General features: G+C 34.8%; 1 protein-coding gene and 2 non-coding genes across 5 annotated transcripts; 2 read left to right on the plus strand and 1 right to left on the minus strand.

Annotated features, from left to right (window-relative positions):
* Nucleotides 1-6,130: 6,130 nt before the first annotated feature.
* Nucleotides 6,131-11,768, minus strand: LOC135149357 (uncharacterized). 3 transcript variants are annotated; one of them, XR_010287786.1, is made up of 4 exons: nt 10,633-11,691; nt 7,869-8,260; nt 7,671-7,786; nt 6,131-6,402 (listed from the first exon to the last, which is right to left on the minus strand). XR_010287786.1 is itself a non-coding variant. In XM_064084945.1 (2 exons), the coding sequence occupies exon 1, from the start codon at nt 11,632-11,634 to the stop codon at nt 10,633-10,635; it is 1,002 nt and encodes a 333-aa protein (XP_063941015.1). In that variant the 5' UTR covers nt 11,635-11,768; the 3' UTR covers nt 6,131-6,402. The 3 variants fall into 3 exon arrangements, 1 of the variants encoding a protein (XP_063941015.1); XR_010287785.1 differs by having other exon boundaries at nt 7,671-8,260; nt 10,633-11,693; XM_064084945.1 differs by lacking the exons at nt 7,671-7,786; nt 7,869-8,260 and having other exon boundaries at nt 10,633-11,768.
* Nucleotides 11,769-14,480: 2,712 nt separating this feature from the next.
* LOC135149844 (U2 spliceosomal RNA) lies at nt 14,481-14,672 on the plus strand. The gene has a single exon (XR_010288053.1). It is a non-coding gene; the product is annotated as a U2 spliceosomal RNA (small nuclear RNA).
* A 936-nt stretch (nt 14,673-15,608) lies between these two features.
* On the plus strand, nt 15,609-15,760 carry LOC135149827 (U1 spliceosomal RNA). The gene has a single exon (XR_010288037.1). It is a non-coding gene; the product is annotated as a U1 spliceosomal RNA (small nuclear RNA).
* Nucleotides 15,761-21,977: the final 6,217 nt, after the last annotated feature.

Below are 21,977 nucleotides of genomic sequence, written 5' to 3' on the forward strand. Positions count from 1 at the left end.
ATTCAATTTCCATTATAGGATTAAGCTTTCCATTTTCTTCAATCATAACATTTCATCAAAATATTCTTTTCTTTAAAACCATTCCATCATTAAAACATACTTTTCATAGAACCTTTTAAAAACATTTTAAGCTGATTGGAGTTTTTCCTTGACAACGGACAATACGGGTGATCAGCCACGTAAAGTCCCCATACCGGACACGAAGTCCCTCTGGACCTTGAAATTGGGTTCCCAATTAGGCAACACATTGGCCTTCAATGCTGGACTAGGGGAACCACCCCTAGCCTCTTACGCTAAACAAAATTTGGACTAGGACCACCCTAGCCTCTTACGTCTCCAATCTGAAGGAATCCGTGAAAAACATTTAACGAAAACCCCCACATTAAAATCTTTAAAACCTTTAAAACAAATCACTTTTAAGTCCTTTATACTCACTGATAACAGATCAGCCCAGTATAAGGAATTTTTAAAAACATCTTTAATAAATTAGACCATTTTAGGGAGCAACATTAAAGATTAAGAAATAGAGAAGCATTCGATATAAAGAATTATGAACAACACAACAATAATATTAAGATTCAGGGAAGCATTCGATATAAAGAATCATAGCAACAAAGCAATAAGATTGAACTAAACATGGTAGGATTCAGCAAGACAGAATCATATATCAAGGAAACATATATCAATTAAATAACGAAGCAATTATTGAGATTCCAGAAATTGAACAGCAATTATATGAAAATCAGGGAATAAAGAAATCTGAAGTTCAATTGAGAAATTGGGTTACTGCATTGGTCACAATCTAATGAAGAGTTGTTAGTTAATAAGGAACAAAACAAAGGTTAGGGTTCTAGAATTTAATTCAGGGGTTATGAGATCTGGTTAGGCTGGTATGGTTTAAAAGAATGAGAATAAGGAAAAGACTAAGATAAAGCAGTGCATAAATTGTAAGTCATGGTTTATGGTTTAACAAGAAATAGGCAAATAATAGGGTACATAAGTTTAAATAATGATTCATAAGGAAAAGCAAGGTACATGTGTTTCAATAGTAATTTATCAGGGATAAACAAAAAGGTATAAAAGGTTCGATAATAATTTAAAAAGGAATAGCAATAACGTACGAGAATTTTAAATACAATTCATAAGCGATTCAAGAAATCTGAATTTCAATACAAGGTTCGAGCTTGAAACAAAAAAAAAGGGTATAGACCCTGGCAACACGAATTGGAAGAACACTTTATGAATAATAGAAACAGGTTCACATCCTTCAAAATAAATATGGAGAGTAAAAATACTTGCAGGAAATGATTTCGAAAGAACGAATAAATATAACAGAAGGTTTCACATCACTTGAACAATAAGTGAGGTATAGTAAACTTGCCTCAATATACGAAGTTTCCTTTTCCATCACATTGATTCGTCATTCACCTTACATCAATCTCTACTTCCTTATACATTGGCCTCTGCTCGGCTATACATTCATCTTTCCTCTACAATTTGTCTGTCACTCCGTTATTATACTCGTCTATTTCCAATGGTTGTCTCCTTCCTCTAGATTCTTTCTACACGTGCGTTGGCTCCCAGTCGGCCTCCTACTCATACCTATAGAAAGGCAAAGTACTATTTCAGTGTGCTTATAACCTTAACCGTCTAACTCATTCTACCCAAAACGCATCCTATACGTTTTACCACTTAACATATACAGCACGTATTATTAAAATAGTAATATATACCCACATAAATCACATAACATTTAGCACATATTATTTAGTTACACTTATACCTGTTAACATGTACCTCATATCTATTTACAAATAATTGTCATCAATTTACTATAAAATTTACAAATAATTCTAACAAAAAGTGGACAGTACCCCCTCCAAAATATAACTTAACCTATGAGAAATACTATTAACCCCCGTCGACAACCAAATATCCTTTGCTTCAATACACTACTCAATCATATCAATTCACACTAATGTACCTAGTTTGTACATCTCTGAAAATCCATAAACTTGATAAACAACGTACATATACCACAGTTTCAACAAAATGTACATCCAACTTCTTTTATCCTTAAAACAGGTTAATATCCACAATAGTAATTTAACAATTATAATTATCACTCTAAATACAATTAACAATTTAGTTTACTACAAACAGTCCGAGCTCAATTAACAATTCTACTAAAATCGCATACCATTAGTACTTCACCAAATTTTTAATCAATAATCCTTAAAACAACAATTACATCTTTAATCGTCCATAAGGGTATATATTTCCATCTTACATTTTGTCAGTACTAAGCAAACAAACAATTAGCCCTTTTTATTTAAAACAATCTATCCACATTTAGTTATCCATTAAAACTCAGCCAACACTTGTACATACCCACACTTGTACCCAAACAAACATCTACAACAAAATAACACCCTCACACCAATATTATACATACCACTCCCAACACATATACGTATAGCTTTTACACCACTTACCAGTCACCCCATACCATCCTCCTGTTCTTGACACTCCTAAAAACACACACACACACGGACACCAGTACATTTAACTTCACACATCTGCACAGACTTCTCCCCTGCTAAACACTTACTAAAACTCCTAGATTTATTACCACCCACACCAATCGAACTCCTCCTCCTCAAAGCCTCTTAATCCCCTTGCCACCTTCGAACCAGACACAACCAAAACCAGCTTCGACCAAAACCAGAATTCCACTGAAAATTTATACTGATCAAGTATTACACTCAAATTACAACCTATTACTACCTATAATTATATTACCACACTGATCAAGCAAATAAACCATCAAACAAGAGTCACATACCCGCTCAAAATAAACCACAATAGTACCTCTAAGCTTGAATTCGACTCACCCTCTTGCTACACATACACACGTACACTATTTCGAACTCACACACACACAGATTATTCACGCGCGCACACACACACACCCAGCCAAAACTGCATACACACACGCACAATAGCAGCAACTCACAACACTTCGATGTCAAGAACAGGGGAGGGGGAAGAGAAAATCAACACACACAGCCACGACCTCGATTATACACGCAGTAATCACAGAGGTAAAATGAATAGAGGGAAAGGGGGAATTAATTTCAACAAGGTCACATAAGCTCGAATTGATCTTACATGAGAGAGGAGAATCGAGATTAACGAGAGAGAGACAACAGATTGTGATTTTCAGTAAGAGGGAGAGAACCGTGAGGAAGAGAAAAAGATTGAGAGAGATTCATGAGGAAGAGAGAGATTCAGAGAGATTAGAGAGGGAGCTCGAAATCTCCAGAAGCTGTAAAAAAACAGAGTCGGGTTACTCCATTTGGGGGTTAGGGATTTAGAATAAAAGGGTGAAGCAAAAAAAAACAATTTCGCATTGCTAAAAATCCAACTAAAATGGACTTGATCTTAAATTCATTTTCAGCAATTTGGTTCCTTAAGAATTTTTTTACTTCCTTAGCACAAGCAATATCATTCTTCAACCTACCATTTTCTTGAGCTAGCGAATCTAGTGGACTAGTTTTAAGCAATAGCATTTCATTCTCAGATTTGAGTGTTTCATTCTGTTTAGTTAACTTAGCAATTTCTTCATTAGCAGCAGATAAACTAACATGAATGTTAAACATCTCAGCACTTAACTCTTCAATAGTTTGCTTATACTCAGTTTTAGACATATCAAGTAGAACGAGAGATGGTACCTGATTTGATGAGCTTGATGCTTCATCATCAGATCTAGCCATGAGAGCTAGGTTCACAAATTTTTCCTCTTTCTCATTATCAGAATCATCCCAACACTTCCCTTCAGCCACATAGGCTCTTCCTTGATTCTTCTTAAACTGACTTCTAGATCCTTTTTCAAACTTTTGATTCTGCTTTGGCCTTCTGCACTCAGTAAAAAAATGGCCTAGCTCATTGCAGTTATAGCATCTGAACTTCTATCTGTCCACCATCCTTGTCTTGTATCCTCCTCTTATTGCACTACCAATAGCCTTTGATGAGTTTCCCTTGTTGAACTTGGACGATTGACCATGTGGCTTATATGACTTGTCTCTTCTGAACTTTATATTTTTGAATCTCTTAGCCATATATGCCATGGTTGGATTGTTCATGCTTTCAATCTCTTCTAGAGAGTAAAAGTCTTCATCCTCAACATCTGTGAGCTGCAGAACCACATTCTCTTCATCATCTAACACCTCTTCTACTTGAGGCCTAGTAAATCAATTTAAGCCGATATGGAACGCTCCAAGTGGATATAAAATCCACTTATCAGAAGCCAAGTGAAATACGTAAAATGCAAGATACATTTTTGGTAACTTGTCACACACACAAGCTTGAAGTCACTCTATTTCTGAAATTATCTTGAAAGTCATCTTTCCTTGATTTGGACAATCCCAACATGCTCCAAGTCAGTGCATGCTTCTTTCTTCGTAAGTTTCTAAGTTCTTGAATTGACTTAGCTTCCAAGCTCACGTGATGCTTTATGCAAAAGAACCTTTTGCTTTCAATCTCTATATCTGAAAAGTGGCTTTAATCAAAAAGATAATCTTTTCGAAAGTCAATAAGCTTTTCTGCTTATTGAGCTATGCTTGAACTTCCCATATAAAATAGCTGATCCTTATGCATTCATCAAGATATCCTTCGAATTTTTCAGTAGTAGAGTAATCATGTTGGAGGTTGCTTCCACTCTTATTGTTGCCCTTGAAACTAGATAAACAGTGACTGATTTCACCTTTCACTTGGAAGAGTTTGAGCCTTCAAATATCTACAATTTGACTCCCTACTCGTAATATCCTTTGTGTAATTGATCACTGTCTATAAGTCACGGGTTGCAAAGTAATTCTGGGTTTGATCTTTATTCGATATGTTCCATTAGACAACTCTGGCACTTCTAAGAGTTCAGGCTGAGTTCTCGAACTGATAGAGCTTGAGTTCTCGAATGTCGACTTCTCGAGTAGTTCTCTTTGTTGAGATCTCGAATGACTTCTCGAATAGCCTATATCACAGACTTCTCGAATAGCCTATATAACAGACTTCTCGAATAGAGTTATCAAATTGACTTCTCGAACAGGAACTTCTCGAATAACCTTTTTTGTTGTCTCGAATCAGGTCAGGTATAATATATCTCGAATAGAGTTATGATAAAATCCCTGACTTCTCGAACTCTTCTTTCCTTGATTTCTCGAAATTACTTGCATGGTTACAGCAAACTCTCTTCTGATTACTGATCTTTAGTTGAACTGCATTTCAGTTAGCTTCCTAATTCATTTGTCAGCTTCGATTCCTTGATTCATTTTCTACCTTGTGACATTTGTTATCATCATCCATAGACATGCATAGCTAAACAATAACTTAATTTTAGGATTTTACCTAAAGTTTTTTTTTTTCAAATCGTAAACCTCAACATTTGACATTAGTGTAATAAAAATTCCAATTATGACAGATATTTCATGCCATCTTTTCATTTTTTTTTTCTTTTTTGATCAGACAGTGGATAATTATTTTAGAAAAAAGATACTCCCTCCGTCCTAATCAATTCTATACAGTTTCCTTTTTGAGACGTCCCATCATTTCTATACATTCCAAATATAGTAACTTTTAATAATATAAAACACTATTACACCCACTTCTTTCTTCCACTATCTTCATTCTATAATAATATAAACACTATTACACCCACTATTTTCCTCCACTATCTCAAATCTATCATTAAATATAAATGGGTCCCACCACTTTAATCACTTTTCATCTCACTTTACTCACTTTTTACACTTTTTCTTGGTCTCCGTGTCCAAACCAAATGTATACAATCTACCAGGACGGAGGGAGTAGTTGACAACAAAATAATATTTATTTAATTAAAAATATAAAATAATTATATATATTTATACAAATTGTTTCAACATATCGATTGCCGCTGCTTTGGAGTGACAAACTATACTAAACAAAATACATTCATAATCAAGGATTTCATCAATCAAAAAATCAGAATAAGTAAAAATTTGTATCTTTAAAAATGGGTTAAATAGAAAGAGAAGAAGCAATAACATAAGTGAATAATTTCATACTGCAAATACTATAATTTAAGCAAGCCAGATGATGTAAAATTACTCCTAATCGTAGTGACCAAGGTGCATAAATTGTTTAAAGATGCAGGTTACATAAAATTGTCACAATAAAATAGTCACAATAAGTCTGACAAAAAAAAAAAGTCACAATATTACAAACCACGGATCATCATTCGGAAAACATATAGCTTAGAAGCAAGCAAGCAGAAATCATCAAAGACCAATGCATCAGTAACTTCGACTAAAGGGAGAGCCGTTATCTTGATGTAAGAAAGATTTGGTATCCGGATAACTTTTGCACCTGTAGATAAATACAAATCAGGTGGAATAATAATAATAATAATAAGAGAGTGTCAGCTGAAAACGTGTGTTACGAGCAGTCTTATTAATCAGAAGGAAAAAAATTAAGGTGCTAGAACCAGGTCATGAGTGAAGTCGGGCAGAACAAGTTCTATTTATCAGTTAACTTGTGACTTATTTTTTTGTAAATGTTGCTCCTGGGTGTATAGATGCAGAAAATATCAGCATCAGCTGACACTCAAGCCGAAGCTCATATCATATTCGTTATTTGTGTGCCTTATTCCCGATATTTGAGAAGATATAATTATGGGATAGTATGTAACCAAATTGGTGAGAAAAGTCACCATTTTAATGTGATAATATCTGTTACATTAATAATTTACCCAAAGACTGACGCACCAATAGTTGATTCATCTCAGTCCGACACAACACTCATTTGATAATCAGGTTAACACTTGTTTTGACTATAAGAATCAAAGCAGTAAAATTCTGTCTAATTTTAAATTTCTCAACAAGAAAAGAGCAAAAAGGTCATTAACTACTGGTGTATATACTATTCACAATCTGACTAGTGACAGACCCTCCTTCCTCGCTTTGAGTGGGGGAAATTGTACTGAGAAATAACATTTTACCAATCCAACCCTTATAAAAGCCTACAAGTAGCGCTATGTCACTATCCTAACACAACAGTACAATTAAAAAACCAATGCTGATTTGCAATCATCCACAAACCACATAATGCAAGTGGGGGAAATTGTACTGAGAAATAACATTTTACCAATCCAACCCTTATAAAAGCCTACAAGTAGCGCTATGTCACTATCCTAACACAACAGTACAATTAAAAAACCAATGCTGATTTGCAATCATCCACAAACCACATAATGCAAACGGCTGTGTCAAGTGAAACATGTGTATAGATTCTAATCTAGACATGGGCTCAGGTATGCGTATATGTTAGAAGATTGCAACATTTCCTATCTTGAACCTAATCTACAGAACACCTCAACCACATTTGAAAATTAATTGTGGATTATTTTCATGTATTAGCATGCTTTTTAACTACTCCATGTTTTGTAATTTCAAGCTTTTTAGGAAAGGGTGTTGACATATGCACACCCTAAATTGATTCTTGCACACCCTAACTTTAAATGACTAAAATAACGTCAATCATCATATAAATAAAATAGGGAAAAATCTCAAATTGGTCACTGAAGTGAGCCTGTAGTATCAAAAGTTCTATCAAATTTAACGGGGTCTCATTCGTACCACTTTAGTAAGGGATAATGACATGTCCGTTAGTTTGACCGATTGACCGGACGGAAAGCTGACGTGGCGGGTGTATGTTTGACAGAGTGGCTTCTAACGTCTCTATTTGCATCTACCTGGATTGTAATAATATAAACTAATTAAAAACCCCTCTTCTCTTCTGTATCCCGGTGTGTGTGTGTGTGTGTATATCTTTACATGGTCACGGATGGATGATTCAGACTGAGCCCTCCACTTCCTCCAGGCTATCTAGGCAATGTAGTCTTTACAGCCATCCCAGTTGGCACAGCAGGTGAAATTATATCAGAGCCTTTAGTGAACTCTGCAAAGAGAATTCACGCTGCATTGTCAAAGATGGGAAATGAGTACTTGAGATCAGCACTCGACTTCCTGGAATGCCAGCCTGGTCTATCAGCTCTTGTCAGAGGACCCCAATATACGATTTAGATTTTGGATGGGGGCGGCCTATTCATATGGTAACCACTTAATGCCTCCATTAATTATGAACCCGCATGCAGCCGAGTTAGTCCGGAAGAGTCTCCTTCAGCAACGGTTGAAGTTTGCAGCATATAATAGTGAAGAATCCTCGCCTAATAAGAATTTAAACTTATTACACTTTTAAAGTTTTAAAACTGTTAAAATTTGAGACATTAGAAATGATGCATGAAACTAAATTGTTGTCGTATAGTTCAGAATTCTTGCTCCTTGAAAGCCTGTGTAAGACATATAATGTTTCAATTGGATCTTATACATGTTACCCGTATCATAATCTGCATGCTAGTTTGGAAAATTAGATCATACTAGGTGTGTGGAAGATATAATGGGAGCACTAGCGTTGGGATAATTAATTTTAAGAATGTAGTTTAATCTTTTTTATTCGTTTGATGTATTTGTTTCCTTTTTCCGTATGCAACAGGGTAAATATGCAGAAGCTTTGATAATAGAACCATAAGATTCAACTAGTAAATCCCATTATTATAATGGACTGGTGATGCTTGCAAGGTACTATCTGATCATTTATTTTCATATTGTTGCAGGTTTATAGCTCTTTGTAGGTGTTTAAATTACTGATGCTTCAGTACTAGCATATTGAGCTTGAATATTGAACTTTTTTATTTGCTTCACCAGCCCCACATGATTCATAATTTTATCTGCAACTACTTTCAGACTTTCCCATTCATTCTGAAAATTGTAAAAAGAAAACCTTGTCATAAAGATGAAGACTCCATCTGTTCTGTCTCGTCTCTATTCAGTGATAAAACTGATCAGTCTGGAGTTGTTGAGATACCCCAATTTATAGCTGAAACCAAAACAGATACCATTGCACCTTCATTTCATGTTGCTGTCACAGACAAAAGCTGTGTGGAAATTCTGGTTAAAGGGAAATGTGTCGGGTTTGTTTATGGGTTTTGTTTTGTTTTTGTTGTTTATCTTCTTTTATTTTTGTTTTCTTTTATCTACTGTGACTGCTGCAATCTGAGTCACAAGCCACATAATGCTGCTCTGTTCGCCACGTCAGCTTTCCGTCCGGTCAACCGGTCAAACTAACGGACATGTCATTATTCCTTACTAAAGTGGTACGAATGAGACCCCGTTAAATTTGATAGAACTTTTGATACTACAAGCTCACTTCATTGACCAATTTGAGATTTTTCCCAAATAAAATAGTTATAATTTACATGTTAGATATACAGTACCAGATTACAAGGGGCTTAAATGTGCGAGGTATATATCATCTTTAATTTTTTAGCACACCCGATCCTGATTACGAATCGGGCGGGTAATGCTCACTCCTAATCAGGATTGTCAAACGAATATTTCTGATACGGATCTGAATCCGGAAATGAGTGTGCTTCTTTTGTTTACTGTGCCTTCATTATTTAAATTGTTAATTTTATATAAATAAAAATTATGTTACTATAAAATATTGTTCATTAATATTATTTAATTTATTTAATATTTAATAATTAGGTAAAAATCGAAAAAAATGAAATCGATGAATGGTTAACCGAACCGAAAAAAATCGTTTAGAACGATTCAGTTACGGTTATAAGTTATAAGATAAAAACCCGACTTGGTAACAATTTTAGGTAGAAACTGATTTGAACCCACCTGTGCACACCCATACATATCAAACCTAGGAGTGAACTGTATAAGGATCTAATTCTTAATATATGAAATTTATAAAATTTAATAAAATAACTTTTTATATGCAATTAATATTTAAATAAGATATTAGTAATTTTATGATAATTAGAAATAAGTAATTATAATATATTTGAATTGAATTTTTCTTGAATTTTCTCTACTACTTTTATTGATTTGGAAAGAAAACCTTTTTAAATAATAAGAGGCGTTCATATAAATATTACTCCCTTCGTCCCAGCAGGTTATTAACGCTTCTGTTGGCGTTCTAAACGTCAAGTTTTAGGCCAATACTTGAACATCCTAATAATTTCGGATCAATGATCAAGTGTACTACAAGCTTTAATTTGAATACACTTGATCGTTAATCCGAAATGATTAGCTAATAATTTCGGATCAACGATCAAGTGTATTCAAATTAAACACTTGATCGTTAATCCGAAATGATTAGGATGTTCAAATATAGGCCTAAAACTTGACGTTTAGAACTCCAATAGAAACATTAACAATCTGCTGGGACGGAGGGAGCACGTATTTAGTAAAATAATCAACATGTAAATTATTTTTAAATTTACCTAATTAATGTATATATTACTTTATAAAACATAATAATACGGAGTAACATGAATCTAAATAACAAAACCATATATCTTGATAAAGGGGCAAAATGGAAAATGATATAGAAACATGGGATATTTTGGTCAACTAATCAATTTAGGGTGTGCAACAATCAATTTAGGATGTGCATATATCACTAACCTTCCAGCAATATCTAGACATAGAAGTGGCAGTAGCATATAAGTAGGATTTGAAGTACCTAAAGAAGGAAGAAGCTGTTGGCTCTCAAGTAGCCTTGAAATCGAAAGCATTGGGAAGAAACGAAAGTGACGAGCAGCAGGTGTTGAGAAGAGATCCGCTGAAGTCTTAATTTGACAAACCGAATATTAGTGTGGACAGGGGGGGGACTAAAAGAAGCACAGGAGTTGGCCAAGCACAAGATGCCATCGCCCAAATGAAGAATGTTCTGCCATTCATTAAAAGACATATCCCAAGCAGGAAAGTTGGAAGAATACTTAACCTTTAACCATGAATTGCTTAACAAATCAAAGGCAGCAAGGCAATCACGGCGCTCATATATATGGAAGAAAAGGACATCATCAACCAAAGCGATGGTAGCAGGATACCACGGGCTAAAGTATTGTACAAGGCAATCCCATGAATGGAAATCAGGATAATAAGCATAGAGGGAATGAGTAGTATCAAAATGCACAAGAATGCGATGTCTCTTTTCATCAGAAATCACCCGAGGAGACACGAGCAAAGAGCCACCGGCAGGGATTTCCTCTGGTGGAGGAGGCAAGGGTTCCCAGCGTCCAAGGCTGGGGTCAAACACTTCACCAATATGGGTCTTTGCTGATAAACAATAAAAGGCATATAATTTACCATCAAGGGAAGCACAAGACGGGTATATGCGGAATTCTTTCATAGGAGGGATATCATTCCACCTCCACTTATTGGAGGATAGAGGAGCATCATCAAAATTCTTCAAGTCTAAACAAGATACTCCCAAGTGGACGTGGTGATCTCCTTCAGCACAAGGAATAACATCAAGGGGAGGGCATTCATCTATTCGTCTTAGACCGCCAATATTATACATCATTCCTCCCAACTTCACCATGTCCCCCTGTCCTTGGTCCAACAAAGATTGAATTTCAGTTTTCAAAACTTCATCAGCTTCCAGATCAAATACATAATAATCAGATCTTTTTTCTCCCACCACAACCTGCGCCAGAATTAGACTCCTCTTCTTTTCTTCCATGCTTCTTCAATCTTCTGCTGCGGCTGTGTTTGTGTTAGGTTAGGCTGATGATGACTTTTGTATCTTCTTTATATCACTATTCTGGGCCACACTTTTAAATGGGCCGCTTCGACCTAACCCATTGGTAAAATTCATACATGGCTCTTTGGCCTTATTTTCCAAAATAATTGAACGTTCAAAGTTAAGATTCCTAACTTTACTAACTTACTCCCTCCGTTCCTAAATAATAGTCACTTTGACTTTTTGCACGTATTTTGAGGTGCAATAAAAACATATTTCTACACGTTATTTTTAAAATTTTCTTTTTTTGAATAAAAATATAGATGTCAAACTTTTATTCAGAAAAAGAAAATTTTAAAATAATACATAGAAGTATATTTTTTGGACACCTAAAAGTACGTGCACAAAGTCAAAGCGACTATTATTTAGGAACGGAGGGAGTACTATTTTATAGTCATAGTTTACTTTTATTTTTTTATAATTAATTTATAATTAGCTTAAAACCGCACGGATTTTTTTTAATATTATATAAATTTTTATTAATATGAATTTTGGAGACTTAAATTTTTAAATGAGATGATTTAATAATAATTATATAAATGTCATCTGTGATATTTCTAGGAAAAGACGGATTTTAGTCAGAAAATATTGAAAATATGATAAATTTTAGTTGAAAACAATAATCAGTTAATTATAAGTAATTATAAGAGAGGTCGTAGTTTAAAAATTAAAAAAGAAACATGTCCTTATTTTCTTATTTATAGACAAAGAGAATGAACTACTAGACTCTATATTTCTTATTTGATTTTTTGCTAATAGTTTAGATGGCTTTAGATGTCCTTATGTTAGATTTTCAATTAAAAAAGGAAAATACTAATAAATTATAAAATTTTACTTTATAATAGCCTTAAAATGTGTGTGTGAACCTTTTTTTTTTTTTTGTAAAGAAACGAGTGAGAGGAAGCAGCATTTATATTTTTATCAAAAGGGAAATTCAAAAATAGTATATGGAATTAAAATTACTATGCAACTAAAACTACATGTAAAAAAAAATTAAATTAACATGTAAAATAAAATAGAGTGAGTAATGTAGAATTTGAATTCTTTTTTTTTTTTTACCAAAAGAAGAATTTGAAATATTTTCAAATTGATAGTATCATATCTTTTAATAGATACGATTTTTAACTTGATGTAGTATATACCATACAATGATGAACATATATCATTACCCCGTTCAAAATATTTGTCTTTTTATCTGACAAAAAAAGATGTCTTTTCTGCAAAAAGATTTGTTAAGCAATGTTAATTTTAAATGATTTTAAAATACTTGTTTATCAACTCTAATTCACATATCTCCCATTTATATTTTCAAGATTAATTTTATTTCATAAACTTTTTTTGTTAACATTTACATTTCTTAATATTCCCTATTTTAATCAAACAAGATTTTTTTGCAAAAACCCGTGAGTAAATACCTTTTTTTAAATCTGAACTGCACATCTTAAATACATTAATAATTCTTAATTGATCCAAGAGGTCTACAATTTAAGCTTCTTACATATAAAACAACTCATACTTAGCCAAATTACCTGTACTTATTTTTGTTCGTTGATACTGATAGTCTGCTCGCTCGAGGGGAATGTCGAACATTACGGTTCAATGGGAACAAATGCAGCACCTTCAAGTTTTTGTCAAGTTCCATTGCTTGACAAAGATGATATCGAATTGCCATGTTTAGATCTGTTTTAGATTTTTAGATTATTTTTAGATTTGTTTTTTTTTTATTAAGAAAACAACTTTAAGAACTTGTCGTCCCATACTGTATTTGGGAGAAAATTATGAATACAATTTTTGGTTCTCTTCATTTTTCTCTGTTATATCCCTCAAGAAAACTCTGAGAGCATTATTTTCTCTATCCTTTTTCTAACTTAGACCGCAAAATGTAAGAGATCAAAACAATTCAGATCCAAAATGGTCCAACATAAAACACTTTCTAACAAAGTCCTAAACTCGGAAGACAGGTTTCAAATCCGTTATAAAACACGCAATTTCAACTCATTAGGGTTTAAATTTTTATCCAAATACAAATAGAGATGTTTCAGAATATTTGACTGGCATGTCTACTACGGTGAACTGGAGGGGGCAGGCAACTTGAAGAAAAAAAACCTAGCAAAGACCAGTCCTTGGATTAGTAACCACAAATACATGCAGCAAACATTAATTCATACCTCAGATAAGAAAGTAAACTCAAGACAAGTCTAAACATAGACAGTTAATGCTTCTTACATACTTGTGCATTACATGACATAGCAACAAGATACAGTAATACGATGCATACAAACACACACAGATAAGATTTAGTCTTGTACCAGTTACGGCTAACTAGTCCAAAGGCTCTCAGTCCGATTGAATATCAGACAGCTGAAACTTATAATTTAACAAAAATCTTCCACAGCTACTAGTCAAGGAAGGGAAGGGGAGTGACTAAAGTTAAAGGAAACCTCTATTACCAGAATAGGTACAACAGCAAGCCCTCTGTGCCAGATAGATGCTGATACATACGACTTTCCTTCAGCCAGAATCCTTTTCCATGAGTTGGAGTGAGCATTTGGTCGGTTCAAAACAAAACCAAAATAATCGTAAACTGAAATGACTCTGTAAATAGCATTAAGATGTGGGTATTTCATGACATTGGTACTCGAAATTATATATACTCGTACTTAGTTCCCCTGACCTATAGCACTACTCAGCTGATTTCTACTTGGTGTTACATACCACCACGAGTTATTTTGGGTTGAGAGTTGTGGGGCTCGGCTTATAAACAAAACCTGCCAAACATTCTAGGCATACCTTTCTCGGCCTTTTGGCTAAGATCAAGTGTAGTATCTGTTCTTATCAGTTTAATATCTGATATGTGGGCCAATGGTCCACACGATATTAATTAATTTTTTAAGGGGGAAGGCCCGCCACGTCTTGCTATTGGGGTCTTCGAGAGTCGCCCAAGTGCTGCACTACTGCTCGGGCCAGGCTCACCCCACCAAAACATAGTCTCAACCTTGCTTGTCTATTTTAGTAGAACACGTTTCTATCATCACTTAAAATAGTGTAAGAAAATATATAACAACCGGCAACTTACAATATGACGATAATGTCACTCTCATAGATGGTATAGAGAAAAAGCTACCCAGAATAATTTTATTCTTAACCTAGTACTAAAGAAAGACTCTATAATGTATATGTTTCATCAATTTGACACGCTATTTTTTTTAAAAATATATTCTTACTATATTCACATTAATATAACGAAAAATAAAAAAGTTAGGCTCATTTTCACAATTACCACTAAATATATACACATGGTATTGTCAAGTTGTTTTCTACAAAAATATTATTTGATGGCTAAGTGAAAGAATGACAAAACTTTGTTGGTTTGTTGACTGAACATCCCTTAAAATGACACAACTTAAAGGGTTACATAAAGCATTTAACTTGCATAACAATATACAGTGGAGAACTGATCTTCGTACCTCTTTGCGGAAAAAAACACAGACCAACAACAGCTCCCTTCTCAACTTTCCCCAGTCTCAACTCCTAAAACTAGAAGCTCGATGGAGAGCATATGTTTTTGAGGAGCGACGCTGCATGTAAAGAGTTTACACCGTTCCAACTTTTCTCGCGCCTGTCATCCAAGGCAAAGCAACTCCACTCACCGGGCCGGAACTGTAAACATTTGACCAATGATGAAAAGAAATTAGTTCAAACATTTAGATATTCAATGCTTTGCAATTACGAAAGATAACTGAAATTTTTTTAACAAACAGGTGTCAATAAGATGCAAATGGTATTGTTATTATAATATATTACTATTATTAAGTGATTTGCTCGCAAAGCTTCCCTCCTCGACGGAAGTAAAGAAGTAAAGAAAAAGAATCCTGACAAAGGTATAAATAGAGATGCACGGCCTACTTGACAACATACTTACCTGGATGGGGTCAATGGGTGATCATTGAGGCCCATGGCCTAGGGAAGCAACTTCCATTGCACTTTGAAGTTCCTAAGGTCTACCCAAGTGGTGGACCTACATCATAATTTGTGTTAGGGGGGCTTGCGTCCGAGCAGCCCCCCGCAATTATAGTCAAGCATTTGCTGTGGTTTATGATAATGTATATTGTTTTATCAACTTAACACGCTCACATTATTTTTAAAAAATATTCCTACTATATTCACATTAATATCATGATAAATAAAAAGTTTGACTCATTTTCTCACTTACGACCAAGCATATACATATGGTATTGTTAAGTTGGTTTCATTTACTTTACTCGCATAGTTGGCAACTCCATATTAAGTGAAATCAAATATCTCAGCAATAACATATGGTTCGAAGATTTGGTGTTCCTCAAAAATCTTTTAAATCTTGCTAAATTGTAAGAGTTTTAACAAATTGGAATGTCTGTGTTTCAAATGAGTTGTTAAGGCTAATTCGATGTTTTTTTCTGTTGGCTTGCAGTAAGAACATATTTGATCAGGCAACGGATTTAATTGCATAGTAATATATTATCATTACATAATTGATCTTTATAAGCCCAAGAGCAGCAGCAAAGAAATGATCTCCATACCTGATTTGAATGGACGTTACGAAACAAACTTGAATATCAGGACCAATCGAATGCTAATTCCCATTTCAGCTTGAATGTCCGTCTAACTCCAAAAGTTAAAAAGGTTTGAAGAGATTATACTTTTAAAAAGTGATACCTACATTTCAGAATGAAAACCAGAAAGATTTAAATTACTGAGTGTGTACAGATTCAGATGCAACTTCCATGATGAGCCAATAATGCCAAGGAGGCGCCAGTTTGACTTGGCAAGTATCCAATTCCAGCTTTTTCTGTTCAAGAACCTTTTCAAGCCAAAGAAGAAAGTCCAAGTTGTTGCTAGACAGATGGCAACCCTCCTAACCTCCAAACAGAACCCTGAAACATCCTGATGACTATTGATCATTGCTAACATTGAAGAATTTCTGGTTGGACGTGAGCCTGGATGATTTCAAGAAGTAAGGGAATATGAAGCAAACTTCAAAGATTACCTGAACAGATGTGGTATTCTCTTCAAAAACAAGGGTGATTGTCATCTGGCCTCTTCACAGAGTTTGAATTCTGGAGTGGATTCAGTGCTCTACAACATAACTATGGATCTATGACGAGATGGAGGATTTACACCACCTGAAAGCAACTGGTACTAAAGAGACTCCTGGTCCGGACGAATGGAACTCAGATGCTAGTCTTACAAAGAAGGACTAAAAATTCCCTACACTGGAAGCCAATTCATCAGGAACCTACTCCAGTCATGGATTTAGGACAAGCAAGGTGTTAGTGGGAGATTTTCAGACCTAAAGATCAACTAAGTGTTGCTAGCTTGAATACTCTGACGACCTCTCCCAATCCAAGCTCAACAGACAAATAGTGATGAAGAATGGTTCTAACAGGTCTTTACGAAGCAAAACAAATCAATACTTCTTGAAGAAAAATTAATGTCCCAGACAGGAAGAAGATCTTCTAGGAACAAGTAACTGCTTCATCTAGTGGAGCATATAATATCTGTAATCTTTTTCTAACTCTTGTATTTAAATTCTGCATTTTTATTTATAATGGTTTGTTATCATCAAGTGTAGAATTTATGTCTGGCTTTCTCCAGATAAATTGGGGCGATTGTTCAGAATCAATAATTTTTGATGATAACTACAACATTTTGTAACATGTTCTTACTTAGAAACCTTATCAAATTTCAGTTGTAATTGTTATGTTTCTTGTCTTTGGAATTATCAAACGGATATGGGGTCGAATAGGATGGCAATTGTAATATCCAATGCCATTGTAATTTTATCTACGTAAGGAATTCACTGATGAGATGTATCTATCAAACTGATGAAGACCGGATGATGTTTCAACTGATGAAACAAGCATTCAACTGAACGACAAAGTGTTCCATGACTGATGCTTGAGGAATTCACTGATGAGTATGGAACACCATTCAACTGATGAGTTGCTAATTCCTTCAACTGCATGAGCCGGGCATTCAACTGATGAAGTCAAAGAGCAGTTGAAAGTTAACCAAGAACTTTCAAACTGATGAAGCAACAGGCAGTGAAAGTGGACTAGAGGCTTAAGTCGGACAATTCACATGGATCGAATTACACTAAAAATAGACATGACAGCCAATTAGGAAATAAAAGAGAAGCAGACACATACTTATCTCCTGCAGTGCAATCTGGATAAATCAAGTACTGTGGTCAAGATGAACGACATCTCGAAGCATGATAAGACAACAGTGTGCGCCATTTGTTTTTAGATTCGAGTGCATTTTGTAACTCAGCTAAAAGCTTTGTAAAACTTGGAGTCATATACCCAAGTTCAGTAGCATCGTGTTGAACTGTTCAAATACTGAGTGAAAAAACTCTGAGAGTTCAGAACTTGTTGCGTGATGAACCAGCGAGTGTGGCGCTAATTGTAAACAATTCCACAGATTCTCTTCTAAAACATCTCACGGGTTGGCTATTCCAATCCACCCGCTATTTTTATACTTGGTGTTTTTTCTGTTTACTGTGTTCTAGTGATCATTCTGAATCTTTTAAATTTGTAACAGATTGTATTCACCTCCCTTTACAATCTTCTCTCATAGTTGGTGTAAAATAACAGAACCAATCTGTCCTTGAGTAACTGCGTAAAATAACATAAATGGCACGAGTAAGATATGTGCGCCGTTCGTTTGATTTTAAGTTTCTGGGTACGGGTTTGTATAATACGCTATGGCAGCGGCAGTTCAAGGGGCATATTGGCCAATGTTTATAAATCGGGTTATTTTAAGTTATTTTTGAAAACAGAGATATTTTTGCACCTTTTTCAAAACATTTGATATCGGATTTCAGTTTGGAATAAGTGATTTTGTTATTGGTTGGTTATGGTTGCTTTCGATCTCATATTTCATTTATTGCAAATCTAGGCTCAGTGGAGAAAAACCATGTATTTGGAGGGGACATTTAATTCTGTATTTCTGTGCAGGTGACCATGACCAGGTCTTCTCTCTAAGTGATAATGTCTTCTTTTAAACTAGCCTAGGCTAGGTTAAGAATATTTGAATGGATAAATGTCAATTTTCACTTAATATATCAAGTTTGCACGAATCCCAATTGTAAACTATTTAAGAATGTGGAAGTTTTTATTAGTAGAATTACAATACGAGGTCCCTCTTCAATACTTGGGAAATAAATTGATGTTGTAAAAAAGCATGGAAAAATCAAACAATAGTTTACATAACTAAATAAATTTGACATATATTATGCGATTCGTTAACTGCTAACCATAGCCCTTAGGGGCTACTGTTGTGTAAACGCCCTGACTTTCCATAATACGCAAATATACTTTGTAATAAAATAGTTCTTTTGCTATAGGGGGAATTTTATGAAAATTCGGCATGAAGTATTTGAAAAATCAGACTATCCCCTGTATATACAAATTTATACACCAACTATTCCTCACCGGGGGAGGATCGATTCCAGTTATGGTATGAAAGCACGAAACCATTCATACAAATTATTACAACTTCATTTATAATCTAGCTCACTATCTGTACCGTCAACAATTCTGAAGCTCCTACCAAATCTGTGCTGCCCGGCGCTGGCTCTGAAATTGTCTTGCATGCAATGCCTCTCGCTCTGATTCTAAAGGAAAAATACGGTAGATCATCTTTAAGCCTACTGAAAGGGTAGGTAGAAACAAAGCAAGAGTGAGCCAAAGAACGCCCGCACAGTTAAATAAAATTTTTCAGGTGAAAACAATGGCCGGGCGTGGCTACGATAATCATTGATAACACTATCAATGAATACTTTACTTCAAAAGTCATTCAATTTCCAGTATAGGATTTAAGCTTTCCATTTTCTTCAAGCATAAACATTTCATCAAATATTTCTTTTCTTGAAAACATTCCATCATTAAAACTACTTTTCATAGACCCTTTAAAAACATTTTACGCTGATTGGAGTTTTTCCTGACAACGGACAATACGGGTGATCCGCCACGTAACGTCCCCTACCGACACGATTCCCTTGGACTTGAAATTGGCGTTCCCAATAGGCAAACACATTGGCCGTTCCAATGCTGGACTGGGGAACCACCCCTAGCCTTTCACGCTAAACAAAATTCTGGACTAGGACCCAACCCTAGCCTTCTACGTCTCCAATCTGAACGGATAATCCTGTGAAAAAACAGTTAACGAAAACCCACATATTAATGCTAAACCTTAAACACAATACACTGTTAAGTCCTTATACTCATGATAACAGATCAGCCCAGTTATAAGGACTTTTTAACACATCTTTAATAAATTGACCATTTTCGGGACAACATTAAAGATAAGAATAGAGGAAGCATTCGATATAAAGAATTGAAACACACAAACAATAATTATTAAGATTCAGGGAAGCATTCGCTTATAAAGAATCATAGCAACAAAGCAATAACAATTTAACTAAAACATGGTAGGATTCAGCAAGACGAATCATGCTATCAAGGGAACATCTATTCAATTAAGAACGAAGCCAATTTTGAGATTCCAGAATTGAACAGCAATCTATATGAAAAATCGGGAATAAGAATCTTGAAGTTCAACTTGAGAAATTGGGTTACGGCATTGTGTCACAACTAAGAATGAGTTGTTAGTTAATAAGGAAAGAACATAAACGGTTTAGGGGTTCTAGAATTAATTCAGTGGGTTATGCGACTGTTAGGCTGGTTGGTTTAAAAGAATGAGAATAGGAAAGACTAAAGTAAAGCAAGTGCATAACTTGTAAGTCTGGTTTATTGGTTTAACAAGAAAAGGCAACATAATAGGACATAGTTTAAATAATGACTTCAAAGGAAAGCAAGGTCATTGTGTTTCAATAGTATTATCATGGATAAACAAAAAGGTATAACAAAGGTTCGATCAATAATTTAACAAAGGAATTAGCAATAACGTACGAGAATTTAAATACCATTCATAAGCGGCTTCAGAGAAATCTGAATTTTCAATAACAAGTGTTCGAGCTTGAAACAAAAAAAAAGGGTATGACCCTTGGCAACCCGAATCTGGAAGAAACACTTTATGACTAATAGAACAGGTTCAATCCTTCAAACTAATATGAGAGTAAAATACTTGCCGGGAACGATGTTCGAAGAACAGAATAACATATAACAGAAGGTTCACCATCACTTTGAAACAATAAGGAGGTTGTCTAGTTAACTTAGCCTCCATATACGAAGTTTCCTTTCATCCATTGATTCGTCATTCACCTTAATCAATCTCTACTCACTTCCTCTCTCGGCCTCCTAGCTGCTACTTCCTCTTCCTCTACAATTGTCTGTCACCGTTAATTATCTCGTTCTATTTCCACATGGTTGTCTCCTTCCTCTAGAGATCTTCTAACCGTGCGTTGGCGTCCCAGACGGTCCTACCTCCTCATACCTATAGAACAGGCAAAGGTCACTATTTCAGGGTGTGTTATAACCTTTAACCGTCTACTCTTTACCCAAACAACGCCATTTCCTATACGTTTTACCACTCTCACAATACGCACGCATTATTAAAATAGTATATATACCACCTATTAATCACATAACATTAGCACATAGTTATTTGTTACCACTTATACCTGTAACATGTACCTCCTATTATTTACAAATAATTGTCATCAACTTACTATAAAATTTACAAACTAATTTCAAAAAAAGTGGACAGTACCCCCTCCAAAATATAACTTAAACCTATGCAGAAATACTATTAACCCCGTCGAAACCAAATTCCTTGCTTCAATACACTTACTCAATCAATCAATTCACCACTAATGTACTAGTTGTACATTTGAAAATCCAATAAACTGATGTAAACAACGTACATATACCAGTTCAACAAAATGTACATCCAACTTTTTATCCTTAAAACAGGTTAATATCCACATAGTAACTTTAACACAATTATAACTTATCACTCTAATACAATTAACCCAATTTAGTTTATCACAAAACCGTCCGAGCTCAATTAACAATTCTACACATAACGCCATACCATTAGTACTTCACCAAATTTTCTCAATATCCTTAAAAACAACATTACCATCTTTACGTTTCCATAGGTATATATTCCATCTTAACATTTTTCACGTACTCAAGCAAACAAACAATTAGCCCCTTTTGATTTAAAACACTCTATCCACATTTAGTTATCATACTAAACATCCAGCCAACACTTGTACATACCCCACTGGTACCCAAACAAACATCTACAAACAAAAGAACCCCTCACCACCAATA

The sequence above is a fragment of the Daucus carota genome, chromosome 9 (assembly GCF_001625215.2).
Source record: "Daucus carota subsp. sativus chromosome 9, DH1 v3.0, whole genome shotgun sequence".
Lineage (NCBI taxonomy): Eukaryota > Viridiplantae > Streptophyta > Magnoliopsida > Apiales > Apiaceae > Daucus > Daucus carota.